Here is a 25860-nt window from a genome sequence, read left to right as displayed (position 1 = left end):
TTTGTACAGCTAGACACTACACACCAACGATAGCTATTGTAATTCATTATTTTACACAAAAAAAAAACCAAATATTTGTAGCTGTTAACGTTGAACGACAAAGAGTGTATGTATAAGGTACTGAACTTTTGACATACGTCATACACGACTTTTGTTATTAACCATATCACGTCACTAAAATGGCTGATAGCGTTTTCGCGAAAATAAAAAAGGTTTAAAATGCAATTTAATTTTGTGGCATGAAAGCGTGCTTATTTCGCCGAAATATATTTATTTTGTGGCTTTTTTTTGTAAAATCAACATTTGAAATTTTTCAAACATAGACACACACACATAGTATTTTTCAACCCCATTAATCAGATGGCCTAATGTAAACAAAGTTATAAAAATATAAATTATAAAGTTAAAAAAAAAACATCCATATACATACAATAACTGCTGTCTTTAAGACAAATAAATCATGTCTTTGTCGTAGGTAATACTTGGCATTGAGGTATCTTTATACAAATATTCTTCTTTTACATTAGCTTACGTATTACATATATCTTTTTACTCAATAGATTAAACAAGGAATCATTTGTCTGTAGTCGTTAGATCTTAACTTTTGAAAAAAAAATCGGCATCAATATATATAGCTAATATAGTATATAATATATATTTTTACTGAGGTAGGGCACAGCAGGAAATTCCTGCTCAAAATATGGAGCAGCCCGACTGGGGTAGTACCTCGACCTTACCTACAGAAGATCACAGCAAAATAATACTGTTTTCAAGCAGTATTGTGTTCCTGTTGGTGAGTAGAGTGACCAGAGCTCCTGGGGGGATTGGGGATTGGGTCGGCAACGCGCTTGCGATGCTTCTGGTGTTGCAGGTATTTATAAGCTACGGTAATCGCTTACTATCAGGTGAGCCGTACGCTTGTTTGCCGACCTAGTGACATAAAAAAAAAAAAAAAATTTCGTGCTGTAAATAAGTGTATTTATTTTATTTCTTTAACTCCTATTCTTCAGATGGCATTGCTAATGCGGCATCATTTCTACGTAGCTTAAACTTTTATAGACGGCGTTAACCACACAACATCAGGTGAATTTTCTGCTCGTTTGCAGTTTATTTACCGTTAAAAAAGAAAATTTGTTGACGTATTTATTAGGTGTAGAAGTAAGTAATTACATAATGTATTTGCAAAATTTTTAATTTTTATGATTAAAACAAAATATTAGTAGAACAGTGTGGCCATCTACTTGTATGTTGATAAACTATACTTATATTCATAATCGATTTATTGCTTTGAATTATAGTTAGTACTGTTGTCACTAGATGTCACTGTACACGAATTACACATATTGTTAATAATTGATAATTGATATTATTATTAATAATTAAATTCTTATCGTTTATTTCATCGTTTATATCGTGCTTTTATAATTTTAATTTGAGCTTCTATTTTATTTGTTTGAACCGGTTACGTACTCGTCCCACAAAATATTTGAACGAATATTACGAGCTGACACAGATTTAAGTCAAATTAGGTTACCACTTTTGTTACATGGTTCACAGTTTAATTAATTTAATTCAAGTGCCTGTACCTACTTTTTTCCCTGACGGATTTTAAAAGCTGTATTTTAAATTATTAACAGTTTTTTTTTAATAAATTGGAGTTAAAAAAGAAATGTTTTCTTAATTATTTATTGAAATAGGTTGTAAACCACTTGCAAAAATGAAATTAAAACTAAAACCATAGAAGTATATGTGTTAAAATACTCTTTCAGTACAATAAAACAATATATGTATAATTATTAAAATGTATTATAAAATAATATAATAAGAATATACATTAAATCGTAAAAATGCGAATAATAAAAAATAGAAATCTTATACAAAAAACGCTTAGCATTTTACTCGTCTTTTGTTAAAAAGTTAATGTAGCAATAACAAATTTTTAAACCTAAAATTTTAAATATTAATTATACATATTAGGAAGTGGAGCGTGTACAGGTATTACAATATAATACAGTTGATTTAGGTACATTATATTATAATTTAATAACTTATCTTTATTTACAAACATTCGTAAAAATAATTACTTTCTATTAACTAAAATAGTTACGACAGCCAATGCTGTTTAATAATATCTGATGCTTTTTCTGCTATCATAATGGTTGGCGCGTTGGTATTACCTCTGACTATAACTGGCATTATAGACGAGTCAATCACTCTTAGCTTCTTTATACCATATACTCGCAACATCGGATCAACGACTGCATCTTTATCCCATTTTGGACCCATCTTGCACGTACCAACTGGATGGTAAATTGTCGCAGTGTATTCTATAAGCAAACAAGCAAAGTAGTCAAATGTTCCCCAAATATATTCTGTACAACCTTCAACTGGAATCTTAACGTAACTCGCACCGCTCCGCTTGAACGCCTCTGTTTCTTCCAAACTTACAGCGTAGCGCAAACCTTCTATTAAAACATCTAAATCTCCGGGAACTGTAAAAAATCTCGGGTAGATTAATGGCGGTCCGAATACAGGATCGGTATGGTTTAACAAAATCAAGCCTCTACTTTTCGGCACAAGTAGAAGTGGTCTTGCTGCAAGACCGTTATAGAATGATAGAGGTAAAACGTTTGTAGCTAAATATGTTGCAGGATCTGAATAAAATTCCTCCACATTTCTACCATCAAAGTGGAATTGAATATCTGGTACATTATCAAATTCATATTTGGTTCTGACAAATGCGATACCATTTAGAGTACTAGTTGTTGCTAAAGGGCCATTCTTTTTTGGATATTGTTGTTTATATCCATACACTTCACTCGATAATTGTTCTTCGTTTACTAATGTCGAAGTTTTGTTTGACAGAGATATAATTAATGCTTCCGTAGTTGCATGATCTTGTAAATTATGGCCAACGTTTAAATCAGCTAGTATAGGTATGTTCAAACTTTCAAGATGATATTTAGGACCTATACCCGAGAGCATAAGTATTTTCGGAGAGTTTATAGATCCGCTACTAAGTATTACTTCTTTCTTAGCATATACGTAGTGTTCCAAACCATCTTTGATGTAAGTTACTCCTTGAGCTATCTTTGTGATTGGATCTATAATTACTTTAGTAACAAATGTGTCTACGATGATGTGCAAATTTGGCCTCACATTACGTATAGGCTTTATAAAAGCAACATTGGCTGATACTCTCCGTCCATCTTTAGAAGTAGATAGGCCAATATCAGTTCCAATATTATCTTCTTTTGTCAAATCTTTTATTGGTACACCTTTCTCTTTAAATGCTTCTACCAACATCATGGTAGCATCATCAACATAAGAAAATCTTTCTACGTTCAATGGACCACCAACAGAGTGATAATATTTATCGTGAGATTCAATATCTCTATTATTTTCCGATTTCTTGAAGTAAGGTAAGACCTGGTACAAAAAAAAAAGAATTAGTATTGAACTGAATTAATTTGTTCTAAAAACAATCCCGTGTAGACAACTGTTGATATAAAGAAAAAAACAAAAAAAAAAAAAAACGTAACAAGACTTATTCTCAACATTTTTTGCTATAGTATGAAATTAGATATGAAACATTTATCATATTCTAATACCACAAACCAATTATTACTGTGATTGTTGAAAATGTTGATTCTTACCTTTTGTTTACTTTTATAATAAATAATAATTAATGTTTTTTTCTAAAATTAAAAAATAAATAAATACAGATCCTAATTTTTATTTGTCACTAATTTAATTATCCTCCATCATTCAGTGTTTAATGTATCACTGTTTTTTTTTATTCATTTATTCCATGTATAGCTTTCTGCTTTCTACATAATTATACCCTTTATTCTTTACACTAAATCATTATATAGAAATAAATATATTTGAAAAGAAAATTTAAATTTAACTCTGTAAACTTGATATTTTACAATATAAATTGTGACTGTACAGCAAACGTCTACCACAAAAGCAAAACGAACTTCGTTCCGACCGGTCCATAGACCCTGACGCCGTTTTTTCTTTAACTTAAACTCTGAGTTCGGTATAGAATTTTTATGGGCTAGGCTTTAGATTAAGAATCGTCATTTTGAAGTTAGATAGGTTAAGGTTTTTTTTTGTAACACAATTAATGTCGATAAACGGTCTAATTTGAAAGATACATAGGTTATTTTTTTTTTGTAACGAAATTATGCCAACAAACGGGCAAATTTTGAGCTTAGATAATTCGACGGTTCTTAATCTAAAGCCTTATCTTTTTATGTAACGGCTTATACAAAGTACTGAGCAAAATAAAATTACTTCTCTGTAGCTCCAACCATAGTTGCCGAGCTCTGCCCAGTTGTCGTAATCACGTTTATTCCCTCTCATATACACCAAATAGTTCACTGCACTTGATCCACCCATAGTTTTTCCTCTGTAAATTACATTAGATGAGGTTAATACTCGTATTGTTAAAATGCTTTGTTTATTGTACTGTGTATCGTGCTGTAATATTTATAAAAGCTTGGTAAACTATATTTTCAGTTTCGTAAATTTTGTTGTAATTTGATATGCATTGTGTAAGAAAATTTCTACTGAATATTAAGTAGTTTTGTAGTTTTGATGACTGAAGTGATTTTGTTTTCTAATCTTTACGCGAATTTCACTCATTATAATGAAACAACTTTTTCGGATTTCATCGCGGTTTATTAGGTTTTTCAGATGCCCGACGTTTCGGATACTTTACAGCAACCATGGCCACGGGAGGACTGACTGATAATATCTGAAAAAGTTGTTTCATTATAATGACTGGAGTGAAGTTATGAGTCACATTTCTTTACCATCTTAGTTATTTATTTATAGTGCGGACTTTAATTACACTATTTAATTATTATGGAATTTACACCTGATAACAATCATTACTCGTGATAGGGAATATATCCACCAACCCGCATTGGAGCATCGTGGTGGATTAAGCTCTGAATCGTCTCCTACACGGGAAAGAGGCCTATGTCCAGCAGTGGTATGTTACAAACTGAAGCGAATGATTCTGGACTCCAGTCATAGGACATTGTCTAAGGGTCGTTGAGTGTTGGAGATTTATTTAAATTTTTATTACACTAAATTCTACCTAAAACTCTTAATAATAATTACTTTCTTCATTTAATGAACACACTGTAGTTTCCCGCTTAAGGGAAGCCATTACTCGACCGCTGAGTTCTACCGATCGTGAACTTGTAATTTATCTTCACTGAACTTAACCTTTAATGGGCCCTTTTCTTCGGTACAAGGACAAGCAAATACATTTAGCTTGTACACAGTACTTGAATAATGTTTTGTAAAAACTTTTCTTTTTATTTATACCAGTGTGTATAGCGACCTCTGTCTGTCCATATTTTTTTCCCAAGATAAGTAATCACCAGCATATCATATACTAAAATCTTGTCCGAAACACGCTGCATCTTATGGTAAAAGTATTACTCCGGTCATTCAGTAGTTTTCGCCGTAGTTTCGTTTTAAAAAAACCGGCTCTTCATTTATTAGTATATATAGATAGATTCGTTATATAAATTTAATCGTTATCTGTAAATGTAAATAACTAATTGATGGTAGCTACATCGGTGATACCATTTATGTATGTTATATGTAATGTGAGTTTCATTCCCTATTTCACACCTTTAGGGGAGGAATTTCCATTTTTTTTCTTTAAAGACTACCACCATATGAAATTAATATCTCATCAGAACATTAAACTTCTGCTATTATCCTTATGATAGTTTATTAAAATCACTCTGATATGTATTATTTCTGTTTTGGTGTACAATAAAGTGTATTGTTGTTGTTGTTGTTAGTGGTTTGCTTCAACCATTAAGTCAAATCACATCAATTAAAAGTAAAATAAAATCCTCTTAAATCTTGTTATCATAAGGCCCTTGATAGCGTTTGTTATTCTTGGTATAAAATATATCCACCAATCCGCAATGGAGTAGCATGGTGAATTAAGCTCAGTAACTCTTAACTAGCAGTGGTAAGAACCAGTGATCCACGGACAATCGGTGGTCCCTGGCAACAGAAAAACACAACTGAAAGCGACTTGCAGAATGAGTGGGTATCACTAGGGTACAACTAATAATAATTAGTAACAAAACCAAGTACTCTATATTTTTCACAAAAACAGGTGGTCCGTGGAAAAACGTGCATTTGACGAATTGTCCCCCATCACAAGGTAAATAGCTACCGATATGATGCATTCGACCAGCAGTGGGACGTTTAAAATCTGATTCATTTAATTTCAGTATAAGCAGTAAATATGTCAAGCGTGGTAGTGATATAAAATTATGTAGTATTCGTTCAAACAACGACTATCATTTTAAATGAGTACTTTTGCCAGAGATTCATCTTTATTCAGACGTGAGTTCAATTCATGACTTTAATCACGTGGAAACTGATGTGTGATATACGAACTATGTAAAAAAATATTAAAATCTGCAATGTACCCACACTGTTAATATGTCATTTAAGCATCATGCAATGCATTAATGAAATGTTGATGTATAACCAATAACTTGTGTATCCCTTTAGTAAAGAAGAGTAAAGAATATCTAACCTCTTTAAATATAGGTCCTGTGAATAATAAACAACGCTTCACATTCACAATTCAAGCTAAGGTATAAAACCTGTATTAGGGGGGTAGACGCACAACATAGATTGATTAGTTCTTTTTTTTGATATTGTTCCAATTATTGTAAGAAGATCGCATGTGGTGATTTCGACACACACGATTGCCTGTCTCGTGTTTTTCCTGTTCATTTCATGGTTATGTTGTGAGTTTTTTATATCGAATTAAAATTTCTTAACGCACGCTTAACTTGGGGTGTAAGCTGGTGAATACGTGATGAGAGCGTAATGAAAAGTCTGATAGACGGAGGCGAACGGAACAAGAGAGAGAGATGCGAGCACACATTTTCTTTCTCTCTTTCTCTCATAGCCAGTTTTCATATTTATCTAAGAAATATTGCAGGCACATTATCCAGAAGTTGTACTTCATTCGTGTGTTTAGACCACACTTTTTATTTTATTTATCTGACGATATTAAATTTTTGGAAACAATATCGAGCGTTTTGCCTCCCGCTTTTTTCCCTCTCGCCCAACACTAGGGTCATTAGTTTAAGTAATTTGTTGTAACATTTAATAAAGCCGGTGACATAATAGAAAGACGTCCTACCGAGATATTTGAGATTAGAGCAAAATAAAAAAAAATATTGTTGTTTATTCCATAACATTGGGCGCACATTAGTTTGTAATGTACCAAATGTCACATTGTAGCAATTTTGAAATTGTTGGTTGATTTGCTACTATTGGTCTTTATTTTGAAATATGTGTGTAATCATGCTATGGCAAAATAAATATTTAAATTTCATTTCATTTTGCATTCAAATTCAAATTCAAATTCAAAATATTTTATTCAGCATAAAATTATTACAATTTCTTACTGAACGTCATGAGTCTACTACCAGTTCGGAAAGAAGAAGCCTCTGACCTGAGAAGAACTGGCGGAAGAAACTCAGCGGGACTAATATCATATTTTTTTTTTTTTACAGTAATGTTTTTTTTTTTTTTCCCAAGGCAAATCGAATTGAACAATAATTTTATAAGTTGAAATAGCCTGGAAGCGATCACATCATTCCCAAGGCGTACTGTCTTCTAGAAAATCATTAATCGAATAATATCCTTTACTACACAATCGTTTTTTCACAATTTTTTTAAATTTAGCAATAGAAGCTTTTTGAACGTTTTCTGGGAGCCTGTTGTATAAGCGTATACATTGTCCATAAAAGGAATTACTGACTCGGCGTAAGCGAGTTACAGGCACTGCAAGTTTATGTTTGTTCCTAGTATTAATGCTATGCATGTCGCAATTCCTGGGAAATTCGTGTATATTTTTATGAACATACATAACATTTTCGTACACATATTGAGAAGCAACAGTCAATATTTTTATTTCTTTAAACTTATCTCTTAATGATACTCTAGGGCCTAAACTATAAATTGCACGAATAGCTCTTTTCTGCAGGACAAAAATAGTATTGACAGTAGCTGCATTTCCCCATAATAAGATTCCATATGACATAATGCTATGGAAATAACTAAAATATACTACGCGAGCTGTATCTACGTCAGTAATAAGTCTAATTTTTTTAACCGCGAACGCTGCAGAGCTGAGCCTATTCGCTATCCCCTCAATATGAAGATCCCACCGCAATTTCGAATCTATAGTGATGCCTAGGAATTTAGTGGACTCCACCGGTTTTAACATCTCTCCTCCCAATTCTACACCATTATCAACAAGTTTAACATTAGGTGTCGTGAATTTTATTAATTTTGTTTTTTTTTTTATTTAATAATAAATTATTTGAATCAAACCAGTAGACAACCTTTGAGAGAGCATCGTTTACATCGTCGTATATAAGTAAATTACGTTTCACCTTAAAAATAAGTGAAGTGTCATCAGCGAACAATACTATCTCATGCTTGTCCTGTACAAAAAATGGCAAATCATTTATGTAAATAAGGAAGAGAAATGGGCCAAGGATAGAGCCCTGTGGAACCCCCATATCCAGAGGAGCCCCAGGAGATCTCTTACCATTTATATCAACCCTCTGTATTCTATTATTCAAATAGGAATTCAGGAGGTCGAGTGCCTTATCTCTAATCCCATAATGATGCAGTTTCCTGATCAACGTCTCATGGTGCACACAATCAAAGGCCTTGGATAAGTCACAGAATATCCCAAGAGCATCCTGCGACCTCTCCCATGCCTCAAAAATATTTTTAATTAGCTCAACACTAGCATCTGTTGTGGAGCGACCTTTTGTAAAACCAAACTGTTTCTTATGTAGTAGATTGTGTGCATTAAAATGCGATAACATTTGCCCGAGGATGATTTTTTCAAAAATTTTACTAAATGTTGGGAGTACTGAAATTGGTCTGAAATTATTAGGATCTAGGGTACTGCCTGATTTAAAAATAGGAATTACTTTACTGTGTTTCATTAGATCAGGAAACACACCATGTTCTATACAGCCATTAAATATAGTAGCTAGATGAGGTGCGACAACATCAATTATCGAACTAACGACTTTTACAGATAAACCCCATAGATCAGCTGTTTTCTTGACGTCCAGGCTTCTGAAGGCTATTATTATATCTTTGGGGTTTACAGGTTTAAATGTAAATATTACATTACATTCTTTAACGTTTTTCTTTAGCAAAAATTCGGCAATGCCTGGAGACGAATTAAGTGATTGCGTTGTAGAAAGCGGAATGTCAGTGAAAAATTTTTCAAACTCAGATGCAACTTCTCGGTCTGAGGTAACAAATTTATCATTGACATTTAACTTAAAATCGAAGCTGCGATCTGTGACTCTTCCACTTTCACAAGCAATTATGTTCCATGTCATTTTAATTTTATTATGCGCATTTCTTATTTTGTCTTTAATATACAAGGATTTTGCCATGGAACATACTCTTCTAAACATTTTTGAGTAGGCACTTACAAAAGAAGCAAACGATACACTATGATTATAGGCTTTTTCACTGTACAATTCATAAAGCCTTTGCCTGCTCTTGTATATGCCAGTAGTTGCCCATTCACCAAATGTCAAGAGACCCCCTGAATTGACTGTTTTTGAAGTGAATATTGTAGAAAATTCAGTTTTTACTAATTTAAATAAAGAGTTATATAAGTAGTTAGGGTCATTAATGTATGATAAATAAGGAAGTTTTGCCACAATACTACCTCTAAACTTCTCCACACGTGTAGCACTTATAGGTACAAAGGTCTTTTTTAAAATATTTTTGTTGACATTTAAAGAATAAGAAAAGGAAGCTAACTGGCCACAATGGTCTGAGCTTAACTTATTAATAATAGCTTTAGAATAAGGTTTACAGTTTGTAAATATGTTGTCAATACATGTAGCACTAGTAGCAGTGATTCTAGTGGGTTCAGTAAATAAGTTATGTAGGTTATATGATAGAAGCATAGACTTAAATCTCAGACTTATATTAGAATTATCTAATAAATCAATATTAAAATCCCCACATACAACAATAGCCTTATTAGAATTATTTGATTTTAACAAAACTTCTTCCAATACTTTCTCAAAGTACTCATATAACCCACTAGGAGGTCTGTATACGCATACAACAATGAAGTGCTCAAGCTCTACGCAGGCTAATTCAATAGTTTGCTCAACAGAGAGGCTCACAATGTCTTTACGTTCTTTATATTTAAAAAGTTTACTTACAATTATTAAAGAGCCACCGCGTATAGCTTTTTCTCTGTTGAACATACTAGCTACCTGGTGACCGCTGAAGTTAAATATGGACTGGGAAATAGAGAGCCAGTGTTCTGTTAAACATAAAATATTGATATTTTCACCATTCATAAATAACTCCAGTTCAAGATCTTTACCTAGCATGCCCTGTATATTTTGGTGCACCAGGTTTACAGTATATAAATTTTTACAACTGTGGGCTTTCCTTACCAAATTATTATGACATTTATCTGATTTAATGTCATGGATTATTAATATGCTAGAGGTTTCCTCTGTTGTCTTAATAATTAATTTAAATTATTATTTGGAACGGATTCCACGTCAGAAAATGTCATATTACAGTTTTGCTCAATATGAGCAGATATCAAAGTAACCAGATTATTGGCTATGTCTGTTTGTATATAATATGATAGCACAGATGCTATCTGTCGTTTAAAGAAAAATGGTAGGCTCAGCCTACTATATGTCAACATATAATTATTATTGTTCCATAAATTATTTATGTCAATAACATCAATTTTGTTACTTTTTTTAATATTTACATTTAAATACTTACAAGTAGTTATTGTGTGCATTAGATTATTAATGTCATATCTTAACCTATTTTCCTGTGGCAATTTAGCTAAATAAGGTAGTGTAAACAATAAAATTTTATTTATATTTAACTGATTCAATCTATTTAAAATGTTTTCCATTAGGTGTTTGTTTACATTACCCCTTCTCCCAATTAATAAAATAATAGTTGTGTTGGGACAGTGAGCCTCACTCAAAATGCTATTTACTATTTGATTATAAGTGGCTCCGGGCATGCAATGATTGATTACTCGCTGGCCCACACAAAAATCACTCAATAATACTCCCATACCTTTTCCTAACTCATCACTGTAAATTTTTATTTTATTTTTTTCCTCAGGAATAGATATGGAATGTACAGGTAGTTGTACATTATAATATTTGGGGTCGGTGTGAGTCCCCGCAGGCCGAGTAAGGGATTCACTAGTTAAGCTAGTATCTATCTGCCCTGTTGGACCGGAGGCTGAAATGTGGCATTCGCAATTATGATAATTAATAAAAGAGTCAAAACGCTCGAGGTTATTGTTGCCAAGTTTCACCAGGTCATCCATGGCAGATATGTGTTCAGCAATTTCTTTCTGAGCAGTACTGTATTTAGATGTTAATATTTCTAAACTATGCTTTAAATTTCCAATCTCAGACTGCAGTGAGCTAACATCCGCCTCATAGTCTTTTTTTAATATATTAATTTCTTGACAGTATGATATCATTTTTGTTTTAATTTCTATTTTCTCTTTACAAATATTATTATACTTTTTATAAATATTTTTTGTTTTTAAGAATTTGTGACATTTTTTGATGAGTTTATTAATTTTGATATATTTTTTTAATTTATTTTTACTTGGCATAGGGATGGTAGTGTTCGAGTCATCACTGGTTAAATCTATTACACTAATATTATTTTTCAAGTTTGAGACAGAAGACACTAAGTTTGGTGCGTTTTCAACCAATTCATTGGTTACAATCACCACTACGTAAACGAGTTGTTAACCGGTAGTTTAAGGTAACTAAATATTATTTATAATATGATTTTTTGTATAATGATGATTCACTTCGTAAATTTTCATATCTTTAGATATTTACAAAAAGTGGTACAGTTAGGTTCTTCACTATTTATAGATTGCACTAAGAGGAAGTTACCAAATAGTTGGAAGTTACAGAATAGTGTTATGCTTAAGGTTTCTCTTATCTACAAGTTCCAGTTCACGTGTTACAAATAATTATAATACCTATGTAATACATTATTGGTACAACGATATTGATGTTATTGAGTTAAAGAGAATATATGATTATATTTTATTAAAAAATTATTATTAAAATATATTCGCTAAATATTATAAGATCTAATAATTACAATCAAGGAGTTGTGGTGGCGTTTAGCCTTTTGTATTTATTTTAGTAAGAAGAATACAGTATATATAGTTACCGTGACCACTGGTCTGATCACAACAATGTTATACAAGATATTTGATAAGAATAAAAAATAGATCACCTTATCCACGCACAGCTTTGACCTCTAATAGACCGGCATGTTAGTTTTTCCGGCTGAGTTCTATAGTTCCAGTCGATGCTGGACCTTCCGAGCACTGGAGGGAAAGCTGGAACCATTGTTACATCCGGCTCCTCAGGGCCAGCTTCTATGAGCAGTACCTAGAACATAAAAATGAAGGTAACAATATATATAAATATATGTCAAAATTATATTATTTAGGTAAAACACAACAGGTAATACCTAGCTAAATATTTGGAACAGCCTGACTGAAGCCTCAACCTTACAGAAGATCACAACTAAATAATATTTCTTTCAAGCAGTGTTGTGTTACTATGGTAAGTTAAGTATCCAGGGTTCTGGCGAATGGTTAGTATATGTATGGTATAAAAAAATCTCAGCTGGACAAAAATGAAGGAAAAATTTGGAGTTTTCCTCCACCTAACTCACAACAGAACAGCATTATTTTCAGTACTTCTCTCAATTGGAGAGCGTCTGTTTTCATTAGTATTACGTTTACAGTTTGGTTCATTGTATGTTTTAAAAATTAATACAAATATTTACCAACGCATCCATATTCTAAGTGATACAAATAAAACATAAGCTATGAAAAACAGTGTTGTTATTTCCAACAAAAAATCCATTTAAACTCGGAACAAAATGTAACATCAACAGTTAACATGAAAAATGAGCGTCACAATCTGTAAACGAAAAGTTTGATTGAGTTCGAACTATTAAAATTGAATAAATTGCCATCGAGCGGACGCGGGTTGCTTAATTAAGTTTTACACTTTCAAATTTTCATTACGCTATATTCATCGTTTGCGTCTAACTTCAATAACTTTTGATAATTATTATTTCAATTTATAAAATCAACATCGCATGAGGTTAAGTGAATTCTCTTTTGTGTACTTTTAATGCAATAATTTGGCACAATCATCCGATTTCCAAAAACAACTAAAAAATATTATGATAAAATTTTGCCTGTATTACGGGATATTATCCATTTTTGTCGATTATTTATTTTTATTAAAATTGCAAAGCGCCTATGCCGGGAACATTTATTTTTGTTATATAGAACTATATAATTCGACAAACAACTGCTCAGCTGCAACGGCTCAGCTGATGGTAAGTATTTAACGTAGGTTATATACGCCTACATCACCAGAAGCATCGCAAGCGCATTGCCGATCCTACCCGCAACTAAGAGCTCTGGCCACCTTACTTACCACAGGAATACACCGCTACATGAAAGCAGTATTTTTAGCCGTAATTATCTGTACTTTCCCAATCAGACGGCTCCAGAATTTGAGCAGGTTACCTGCTGTGGCATACCTAAATTTATGGTTTAATATCTCTTTTGACATGTAAATTGTAACACCATTACTGTCAATATCTCGATAAAAAATACCAAAAATATAACTTTAACGTAGATCTTGATTCAATTTAATATTCATAAATCGAACATTGTCAAAACATTTCCATTCTAAAAATCAGATATCCGAATCCAATTATCACAAAAAAAAACAAAATTAAAAATTGTGAAAGCGTTTTTCGTTTGCAGTTAATTCTATGTACATCGTTTACAAGCTATCACGATTTTATGTGTTTTATGATTATAGCGTCTGTTACGCTACGTTACGTTATGTTATGTTAACGTTACGTGCTTTAACTTGTTATGTGTGTTTTAACGTGTATTGTATAATATTACAGTTGACATCGGTTGTAAGACCGCGTATACAATGCTTTTTTTACATGTTTTACTTAAAACTGTTGTAACTGTAGCGAGTTTTGTTGCATATATAGAACATCGGTTTATGTATGTTGAGGTGTAGCCAAAGTAAATAACATAAACCTCAAAATGTTGCTTTTATGGGTATTAGTTATCGATGGTTTTGAAAATGGAATATGGCTAACAATTTTTATTCAAATGTTAAAAGTTCACGTAAATATAACGTAATAAGTGAAATTCGAATATACCCATTTATTTTATTACAATTATGACGTTTGAAATATGAAAATTATGACATTAAACAATATCCGGATTCAAAGGTATCGACCGGTTATTAATAATGAAACAATAGTAATTCTGTTTTAATTAATCAATGTGTAATAAACGCGCTTAATTTACATTGCGGATTGAAAATTATACACGAAATAACGAAATTATGGTTATTGAAGAAATTTAAAAGTTACAATTTCGTATGAAATTCTCATAAAAATTTGTCGTATTTCTAAATTGAAGAAAAAAAAAAGTGTTTATTTTGCTTTTGCAGGATAGAAAATTAATTATTTATTATATTTTTTTTTAATAATGGTACATAACGTCATGCTGATGGAGTGTCTTCTTTTTATTCTGTTGCAAAATGACTATTTTTATACCACTAGGGCAGCAAACATGACCTATAATTCGCCTGATGGTTAGCGGTTATCGTAGCCTATGGACACCTGTAACATCAAAAGGATCACAAGCGCGTTGCGTTGTTAATGTAAATGTTTAAAAGTTTTTTTTGTATCACGCAAAAATACAAATACATTTCCCCCCTGCTTCCTCCAAGTATACTTAAGTAATTATTCTCGTTATGCAATGTAAGTCTTAATTAATTGTTTACCGTATAAAATATTCTGAACTGCTATTTCCACATTTCATTAAATTAAAATACAAACATTAGTGGACCCAATGCAAAAAAGTCGCCTTTGTTACTTTTATTATTAAATACAACGTTCAACTGTCAATACAAAATTAGACGCAATTCGTCACGCAATTGCAATGTAAATAAAAATAAAACAGAAAACCTCAAGGTCAAGACCGTTACACAGAATTAAGTCAGTGATATGATAGAAATTAGGTCATGTTTTTTTTAAGATTTTGTTTAATTGTGCAATGTATGTTGGTATGTTTGTATGAATTTACGTATGTATGTATGTATGTATTTATGTATGTATGTATATTTGTATATATGTATGTATGTATGTATGTATTTATGCATGTATGTATGTTTGTATGTATGTATGTATATATGTATGCATGTATGTATGTATGTATGTATGTTTGTTAGGGTTCAATCTTGCAACTCGATTTTGAAGTATGTTTTCAAATTTATTTTATAAGTAGTTATCCGAGATTTTTTATTATTTTTTATATAAACAAAGAAATTAAGTAACTTGATCAAATTCATTTTAATTAAAAAAAATTTAAACCAAGTAAATACGAGTACTTAAATGTCGCGACAAGCTTTTATATCATATACTCGTAAATAGTGTAAGGTGACGTTATATGTTGGTAGTAAAAGTTTTAAAGAAAAAGTTCATTTCATTCTTTTTAGCGTATTAAAAATACAAGCTTGTCTTTTAAAAAGTTTCTTACGTTTAATTTATTATGTCCGAGAGTTTTCGCTACTTTACAATAGGTGTATGGCATAGAAACGAATTTTGCACAATTTAAAAATTAATTGCTTTTTTTCGTAAAATCATTTTGGAATCGATGTATTTGTAAATATTTCTTAATCTATTAAATTAATAAGATAAGATTTTTTTTTGTTTTCACTTAAACAGTTTTATAGGAGATATTGTTATAAATATTGGACTTCAATTGACTCCTTAAAACTAATTTTAAAAGTATATATAAATTGTTCTTAACAATTTAAATTATAAAACACCTAATTTAAACACACACTATTAAAACTACTATCTAGACAACAGCTCGACAACTTAGGTTTTCTTTTTTACTCATATATAATACTAGCCGATCCGGGCCCACTTCGTTGGTCGTTAATTATTTTTGTGATGCAAATATGTAGTAAAGTTTTCATCTCGCTCGTATTACTCCGACTTGATTTACATATACTATTATTTTTCATTGAATTTTTTGTTCAATAACAAATTAAATATAGCCTATATCACTCCTGAATAGTGTAGCTTTCTGTTAGTAAAAGAATTTTCATGATCGGATTAGTATTTGCGAAGATTACCCCCTACAAACAAACAAAGTTAGAAACGTCACCTCTTTGTAATATTAGTACAGATTGCATGGTACATTATACCTGTTGTACATTATATATAATAAAATTGCTTTGTGATAGCATAGAGCAAAATTTAAGATTGAGTCGATGATTATGGTTGCATATGGGAAACAGGTGTGGCGGGTTTATGAGTTTTTATCACGCGAACGGAGTTCCATTCTGCAGTTATCTACCGATGTAAAGCGCACTCTATCAAGATTACGCGAATCGAACGATTTTACGATTCACGAAGAGTTATTACCGTTAAATGTGTAAATGTTTTATTGTTTACCTGTAAAATATATTTTTTATTTATTATTATTAATTACTTATTAAACTAATTTTTAAGTCTCGTTTATATTTATGAAAATCTAAAGCCTTAAATTTCCGTTTCAGCGCCATCTAGTTAGTGTGCAATGTAATACTATCGATATTAATGTTAACAACCTTTGTAGTTTCTATAGTACACGCTAGGTGGCTCTGTTGTTCGACAAATACGTTGCACATCTTCTTGACGCTAATATTATTATTATTGCGTTTCATCCGTAAAAAAAATACCCTCATGCACCTAAAGAAGCTTCACTTCAAAAATTGTTTATTTAAATATTTTGTATACGTTTTCCTAGAAACTAAAATTTTATATAAGATGACAAAGGCTCATATTTAAATATAAAATACAAGATGTGCACCGCGGTTTCACCCACGTTAATTTAAGAAAAAAGAGGTACTAATATGTTATATAGCTTATAACCTTCCTCGATAAATGGGTTATCTAACACTGAAGGAAATTTCAAAATCGGACCAGTAGTTCCTTAGATTAGCAAACAAACAAACAAACTCTTCAGCTTCATAATATAAGTATACATTTATAATCAAACGCAGTATAACTCGTTTGAACGTAACGAAACAGAAATGTTAAACTCATTCACGGTACCCACTCGTGCATTTAATTCGCGCAATCAACAAGTTTGGGCAACCAATCTGTTCAATTACTAGGTATTATGTTTATATTTTTTGCTGTTATGTCTATCATTTTTAGACTACTACATCCTAAAAACTTCAAAAATTTTCAGACATTTGTTGAATTGATTAATTCATAAAAAATTACTATTTTATTATTTGTACTTGGGACTAGTTGTACCATGCACGCGTTGCATGTTACTACTATCTTTATCATGTAAAAACTTCATGAAAACTGTTCTTGTGTAGTGATTTACAAGTTTGGACAACAAATCTGTTCAATTAATAATATAATTGCGGTGTTCTTGTATTATTATCCAAAAATGCATGTTAGGTTGTGAAATATTTCTCGGACACAACAACAAACAATTCTGTTTCTTTATATTTATTTATCAATAAAATAAAAAAAATGTATCAGAAACACCTTTATTTGGTATTTATAAAAAATATATATAAAAAAAAGATACAATACAAGATGTACAAAGGCGATCTTATCGCTAAAGAGCGATTTCTTCCAGATAGCGTTTGGGCATAGGACACGATACAGTAGCAGCGGTTAACAGTGTACACATATTAGATTTTGCAGAGAAGAAACGGCACGGCCTTCGCAGTTACTCTATTAAAAAACTGTGTTTTGCTAAGACCGTTTGAAGCAGTTTTATTATACTTTGCATAAACAAAATGAAACTCGCGATAGTCGTCTGTTATTTGTATCTCTGTCTCCAGCGTATTTATGAACTAAAACCGAGTTGTCAGCCGAAGTTCCGACCAACCGCCAGTTTTAAGATCTTAAAACGTTTCTCTATTAAGATAGTATTACCAGCCGAGAAACAGCGCCAAGAACTAACAACAGAAAGCGATTGTAAAAGTTTTTCGCTTTAGGATTCACTGTCATTGTTTTAGTTTTATCATGGATAGCTTGAACTGGATGTGACTACATTCTTCATATTTTACTAGCTTTTCACGCAGCATACGACGAAATTGATGCGGAATTTACAATTCCGCAGTTTAAACTACAATATATTTAAGGTTGTCTCGATCAGATTGCTCTTTAGCGATAACATCGCCTATTGTAAAAAAAAATTTTGTTATTTGTTTTCTTGCATATTTTATGTTACATGTACACACATCTGGTTACATCTGGTTGTAAAATAAAGTATATTTGTATTTTTATTGTATAATTATTCTAAAGCCAAAATAAAACAACTGAAAAAATAAATAAATCGAACAATATAAATTAAACTGGCAAACAATATTCATAGAAAACATTACTTAATTTGGAATGCATGCCAAACACGGTGTACGGAAATTTCAGGCCATGTCTTTGAGCAACAGCGAGTTGACGTTGTAATTTAGTAAATAACGTAATAATATGTTCAACGCCATCTTTGTCATAGAACGAGTTTCAATTATTCATTAATTTTACAACAGTATCATAGTTTTTGTGCGAAATTAAATATTTTGGAACAACATTTTAATGCATAGATTTAGCCTTTCTGCTTAGTTAGCTCAAGCTGTTATATTAAAAAAAATATGCAGACGAAATACATGTTTTTATTATATTTAGTATTTCAATGGCTGATATCTAGGTCTGCTTTATTAAATATTTTAGATGGTATAGTATTGGAAAAAGTCAACAAACTACGAGGTGAGCAAAAAAAGGAATCGTGATCTCTGCTTTTACACTTGTGACGTTGTGAACCACAAAAGTAGGAGGTAGGAGGATGTAAGCTTGAAAAAGTCAGTCAGTCAGTCAGTTCAGCCTATCGTAGTCCACTGCTGGACATGGGCCACCACAAGTTCGCGCCAAAAATGGCGGAACTCATGTGTAATTGAAATAGTAGTAAAATATAAATTCACCGCACAAATAAATTAAATATAAATATTATGTAACCACCATACAAGTTTTACATAAAGGCCGATAATAACAGACCTCAATACAGTTGTAATACACGCTATTTACTTTTTTGGCTTTATTGTTCTAATGTAATGGATATTTTCTGAATATTTTGTAAATAATTTCATTGTTCGGATAAAAAAGTTTTGCAGGGAGAGAAATTTAGCGGTGAAAATAAATATTCACATTTGTGTATTTATTTTAAACTTCGTATTTTGTGAGTCAATAATGCTTTGGTGAAGTTACATGTAATTTACGTATATAAATCGTTGTTTCATTTTACTAGTACCTACAATCATTTTAAAAAGAATTTTTCTGACGAATTATGCGTTTCGAACGTCGAAACTATTATCTCATCGATTATACAGCGCTAAAATACGCGCCGAATTCGTAGTCATTAAAGGTTTAAGTAATAATTGTATGTGTCCTCAAAACCGACTACAATTTACTTCGCAATTATCCGTATTTTTTCATAAATTACTTATAAAACTACTCGTTAGATCCCACTTCAATTTCAATGGGACCAAATGGTAAGCAGTGGCTTTTGAAAAAAAAAAAAGAAAACATCGAAATCTGTAATCGCAGTAAAAACTATGAGATATATGTATCTGTGAAGTTCCTTTTTTTTGGAAGTAGGTTTAAAAGATAAACTGTGTCTTTTCCAGTGTCTTTATATCGAATTTACTATCATTCTGAAGTTTTTGAAGAGGCGATAAGTAGTTTCTAGAAAACGTCTCTGAATGTATAAATATTAATTACTATCTTAAATGTTTAATTATTTATTTATGGAGATAAGTCTAAAATAAAAAAATATTTTTTTTTATTAATACACTTTAAAATAACTGGTTAAAACAAACTCTCTATACAACTAAAAATATATCTGTACATGGTAATTTGTTTAAAAAAAAACCCTCGAATATTAGGGACTTATAACAGGAATGGCAACATTTTTTTTATTTGGAGCTATTTAATCTTAACAAAACAGGCTTTACATGGCAGGTATTAATAATATCATAAGATTTTATTTAAAAAAAATATTGTCTAAAGCCATCACGAGATATTGAATGCTATTTTCATTGAGGTCTAAATTAAAATAATAAGTATTGTTCATTTTGCGATTTATTTGTATTAATCATTGTCTTTGTAATTAGTAAGCCTTGGTTGTTATCATTAATTTCTCTTTACACGCAAAGAAAAAAAAAACAAAGTAAATGATTACCTAGATAAAAACTATGTCGTAACTACATAATAGATTTACTTAAGGCATAGCCTTTTTATAACATGATTGTATATGTCTATACTAATATTATAAAGCTGAAGAGTTTGTTTTTTTGTTTGAAAGCGCTAATCTCAGCAACTACTGGTCCGATTTGAAAAATCATTTCAGCGTTAGATAGCCAATTTATCGAGAAAGGCTATATATTATAACGCTAAAACCAATAGGAGTGGAGCACCATTAAAGAATATTTCAAAATCGGTTTTTTCCTTTTGAGAGCTTCCGCTGCGTGCCCTGCGTAAACAGTAAAAGTCTTGCAAAAAGCATGTATGTATAAGAAATAGGTCCAATGGGACGAATAGTTCTCAAATAAAAACGATATCAAATTACATTGGCAAGTAATATAACGTTAAAATCATCATCGTAATTAGACGAAGAAATAGTCAATGAAGTAGGTACCCATTATTTGAGTTATCTGAAAGAAATGACTAAATAGCCATGTCTTTCACTGGCTTTAGATTAAGAAAAGAATCATCAAATTCGGTACACCCAGTAAAAAATACCTAATGAGGTAACTAAAAGACATATAAAAGCAATCGAATTGAGAACTAGCATTTCCTTGACTTCAATCAGTTAATTAATTAAGACGGATTACATACACAGTCGCGTGTAAATTATCAGATATATATATATATATATATATATTAATTGTAAAGATAATCTGAAATTAGACATACTACGTATAAATTTTATTGTTGTCCCGGCTGTATTAGTGAATTTTTGTTCTAAGATATTCGTGGTTATGATAGAATTTTGGACTCTTTCGTTCTTTATTTATGAATCGTACAGTGAAATGATTAACTCAAATGTTAATTTTAAACTTAAACAAATTGATGCAGACGTAGTAATAATTTAATTTAAAACGTGGTTTTACTTATTTTAATTTTCTAAACACTAAAAAAAATGTAGTAAATTTTCATATAAATATAAATTAATTGTACTGAAATGATTTTGCCGAGGATTGTTAACCTGTTATAGGAAGTTCGCAATACCGCGTGTGAAGCCACTGTCTTTACTATAATACTATGTAAAATATTGTAATTACTATGAACAAATAGCGGTAGTTCTCACAACACAGCGTCGATTACATATTAAAGACATTATATTCCATCGATAAAAAAACGGAACAGTACGGGACGAACATACGAATGAACATTTTATATGTAAAATAATTTCTAATTATTGTTATTTAAGTTGTTATTAATATATAATACAAACTATAATGTATTTAATTAAAAATAATTGAAATGAGCTGTGAAAAATTTGCGTCGCTCTTTTTTTTTTAATAAATAAATATTCACACAATACACACGGTCGTCTGTTCCTAAAGTAAGCAACTTAATGTTTGTGTTATAGGTAAAAGCCGACTGGTATATAGCAACATTTTTTTTTTTCGATAAACATACTTATAAATACCTTATACGAGTTCAACGTATAACGAGAAAATTTTTTAAAATGCAATTATAAATATTTAATATATTGATTATTATTACAATGAAAAAAATACAATACTTTTTATAATGTGTATGTAATTAAAAAAAATAATTAAAACCATTATCGACAAAATATTACCGTGCTTATTACCTAACAATATTACATTTTATAAACTAAGATTCGGTCTTATATAAATTAGTAATAGCTCTAGAGCAGATAATTGCTCTTTCTCTTACACTTTACACGTTGTTAATCGATATAAATAAAAATGAATGTTGCTAAGCGCATTACTTGAGAATAGCTCGACCAATTCGGCAATTTTTTTTTTTTGTTTTTTTAAGGCCCACGGAAGGTTTTAATAATTGAAAAAAAAAATTAAAAAAATACCATTAACTTTTGACAGAACTAAGTTTGCTCGGGCAGCTGGTTATAAATAAATAATATTGCTTTACTTAATTACTGTACTATCGTGTACTCCAACATCTTTCAACCGTCAACTATTCTGTAATCATTGCATGAAATTTAGGAAAATTATTGAAATTAGAAAATAATTTAAGGTAAAAATGTAAAAATACCTAAGAAATCATATTAACAGAATTTTTATACTTTCAGCACGTTGTATTTTGGTTTTTAAATTATTATTTTTTTCGTTGTTCCGATTAAATTATCTTTAAGGAAACAGACGACTCTATTTTCTTTATAAAAAAATATTTATTTAAAAATACGATCTTCAACTTGTTCGCAAGTTTTTGTTTGTTTTTGCTGTAGATTGCTTTTGAAAACTAGTATGTTTTATATTGTTGCATTGAATACTTATAAACTAAGATAAAATTTTGTACATATACCTTCCATTTCTTCACTTCCGATAGACGGTTAGCAAGGACACATCCAGCAGAACCAGCTCCGACTATAATAAAATCGTATTCTTCTGCCTGTCTACTCCTTCTAGACCTTTTTTCCCTTTTAGCTCTCTTCTTTTCAGTTTGTATCGGAACCTTCTTAGAATCAGCTGTATCAGAATCTCCAAAAGAATCTTTCAGGTATTCGAAATCAAAAATCGGTAGTTTTGGATCGTTGGAAAAACTACTTTTAAAAATATCGCTAAAAGATGTCCTTTGGGTATATGGATTTGGAGATCTTATATTCAATAAGCTGTTTCCGTGATATGAAATCGGGTGGCTAGATTCTATACTATAGCTGGATTTATAAGCCTGTGGATAGTAAGAAGTTCCAAAATATCCTGGCGATGTGTAGTGTGGGTTACTGTATCTTGAATAATCCGGTACGCTATACGAGACGCCTCCGAATAATTGCGTGACTAGGGATAAAAACATTAGTCCTGTAGATGAGCATTGCGTCAACGGGGCTTGCTGCTCCAGACATATTGTGCTCACGTCCAAAGGCCGCCAGCTCTCCATCTTTATCACAAATCACATCACTTATTGAACATTTCTAATTATTATTTTTTTGTACTTATTATTTGTGTTCTCCGCGTGAATGCTGCACTTCGAATGGTTGTCGTGCATTGTTTGTGAAAGAAGTGGATGTAAAGTGCTCTTGAAAGTCAGCCTTACAGCCGTAAGGTTAATGCAATAGACTAGACTTTGTAATTACTATCTAGATATTTGTAATAGCTTATTCTTCGCGTACCGAGTAGATATATATGTATGTATATTTTTTTCACATATCACTGTAGTATACATTTGTGTTTTTTTTTATATATACTCGTATGACGTGAGAATTTAACTAAAGTTCTTAAATTTTTCCTTTATTTATATTTATTAGTATCATTTTTATCACCTTTTAGGATTTTTGTTTTAGGCAAAGATAATGGCAAGTATTTCAGATCATACTTAGAAATTTTTGAACCCATTTTCCTAATAAATTTTATAATAAGAAATAAGTTTTAGTTTCATTGATATAAAATTACTAAATTATGAAAACATTTAAATTGATTCTTTAAATATTACGTCTCTCGACTATCTCCTTCTCTACTTGCCTCTACTACAAAGCGCTAATTTTCATTATTATAATAAAAAATTTCATTATTTAAAATAAAATTTCAATTTTTTTTTAATAATAATCCTATTATTTTGTATTTCCAACTGATTTACAACTTTGATTATAATTTATTTAAATATTATTTCAAAGTATAACTGTGACCATTTAGGAAAAAAAGTTTTAATGCCGATAAATGACTATGAGTATGCCAATTATGTTAATAAATCTTTCAGAGTAAAATAAAAATACTTTTAACATTGGTTTAATCATAAAATAAATTTCAAAGATGATTAATAATGTATTTGTGAGGTAATTAAAGGGAAAAACTGTTTATGAAGATATTCTATATGTATATATATATATATATATTTATCTACTTTTGCACAATCCCGCACTTTGTTACTCCTCTTTACCCGACTCCTTTTACCTGAGGTTGTCTGGAAGAGATTGCTTAAAGCAATAAGGCCGCTTTTGCATGCTGTCATTGTAACTACTTTTTGTTTATTTTTTTTTCTTTTTTTTTATTGCGTAAAGTATTTGATTATATGCATGCAAGAAGTAATAAATAAATAAATAAATATAATCACAGTACAGACGACAGTATCTAAGTTCTAACTACTAATAAATTCTGACGAAAACTGAGGTAGGGCAGAGCAGGAAATTTCCTGCTCAAAAAATGGAGCAGCCCTACTGGGGTAGTACCTCGACCTTACAGAAGATCACAGCTAAATAATACTGCTTTTAAGCAGTGTTGTGTTCCTGCTGGTGAGTAAGGTGACCAGAGTTTCTGGGGGGAAATTGAGGATAGGGTTGGCAACGCGCTTGCGATGCTTCTGGTGTTGCAGATGTCTATAGGCCGAGAGCCATACGCTTGTTTGTCGACTTGGTTATATATTAAGAAGAAAAAAAAAAATACCACGATTGTCATTTTGAAACTCCACGCGGACGAAGTCGCGACACAGCTAGTATATTATATCTAGCAGATAGAGGAAATGAACTAGTTAATGGTAAATATATGACTTCACTAAAATCCAGGTTCTCTCTATGGATTTGTAACACGTCGAGACCTATCTCTGCAGTCTGAGACAGTTCTAATGGTCCTTAATTGAAACCCTGTCTAGTAAGCCTTACCTTCGTATTGTAAGATCCCACAAAATTACATATTATATAATAAAATTAATAAAAGTTCCGTTATTTTTTACTTATTGTTTTATTCTTTTAATTATATTTATTTATATCAAGTTTATATTTTTGATTTAATACAATTAAAAGACTTATTAAGAGCGATGTTATTGCTAAAATAGTGAATAACATATTTTTTTGTTTAATTCATAACAATTTCTTTAATACAGATACTTTTGTGTGTGTTTATAGAGTCGTAAATTTGTTTTTAGACGACGAACTTGAACTATAATTTGTAAAATTGTTAAGTGCAACAAAGAATGTATAGCACATTATTTAACAAAATAAATTACATTAAATTAAAAAAAATCCTTAAGTATATTATATATACATAATAAATATGTCATATTTATATAATATTTATATATTATCCTGAAAAAAAGTCACTAAAATGCTTAGCAAGTTCCAGAAAAATTCTTATGTCAGAAATCAGTATATCATGATATATACCTCAGCACATAAATAAAAATACCCAAACTGCGATAAACACTTTTGTCAAACTGTTGACCCATACGAATATTTGTTTTTTGAAAGGGGACTGAAACTGTGTTATTAGTACAACACACATTTGCCGAGACCACTACGTCAACTCGTCGTCAAAATAAAATTTAAACATTAGATCGTAAAGTTTTGAAATGTTAAGATTTTCTCGCATATGTATTTTGTTTAACAGCATTATAATTCTAATAAAAGACTGCAGACTGTTTTACCACAGCAATAATACTCAT

General features: G+C 30.9%; 1 protein-coding gene across 1 annotated transcript; it reads right to left on the bottom strand.

Moving 5' to 3' along the window:
* Positions 1–1788: 1788 nt before the first annotated feature.
* On the bottom strand, positions 1789–25860 carry LOC123664434 (glucose dehydrogenase [FAD, quinone]-like). Its single transcript, XM_045598978.1, has 5 exons — positions 25843–25860; positions 22795–23367; positions 12385–12542; positions 4303–4417; positions 1789–3429 (listed from the first exon to the last, which is right to left on the bottom strand). Exons 1-5 carry the CDS (start codon positions 25858–25860, stop codon positions 2104–2106), a joined length of 2190 nt encoding a protein of 729 aa, XP_045454934.1. The 3' UTR covers positions 1789–2103.

The sequence above is a fragment of the Melitaea cinxia genome, chromosome 22, assembly GCF_905220565.1.
Source record: "Melitaea cinxia chromosome 22, ilMelCinx1.1, whole genome shotgun sequence".
NCBI lineage: Eukaryota > Metazoa > Arthropoda > Insecta > Lepidoptera > Nymphalidae > Melitaea > Melitaea cinxia.
Note: the sequence above shows the minus strand (reverse complement) of the source record. Positions and strands in the feature narration are given on the sequence as shown.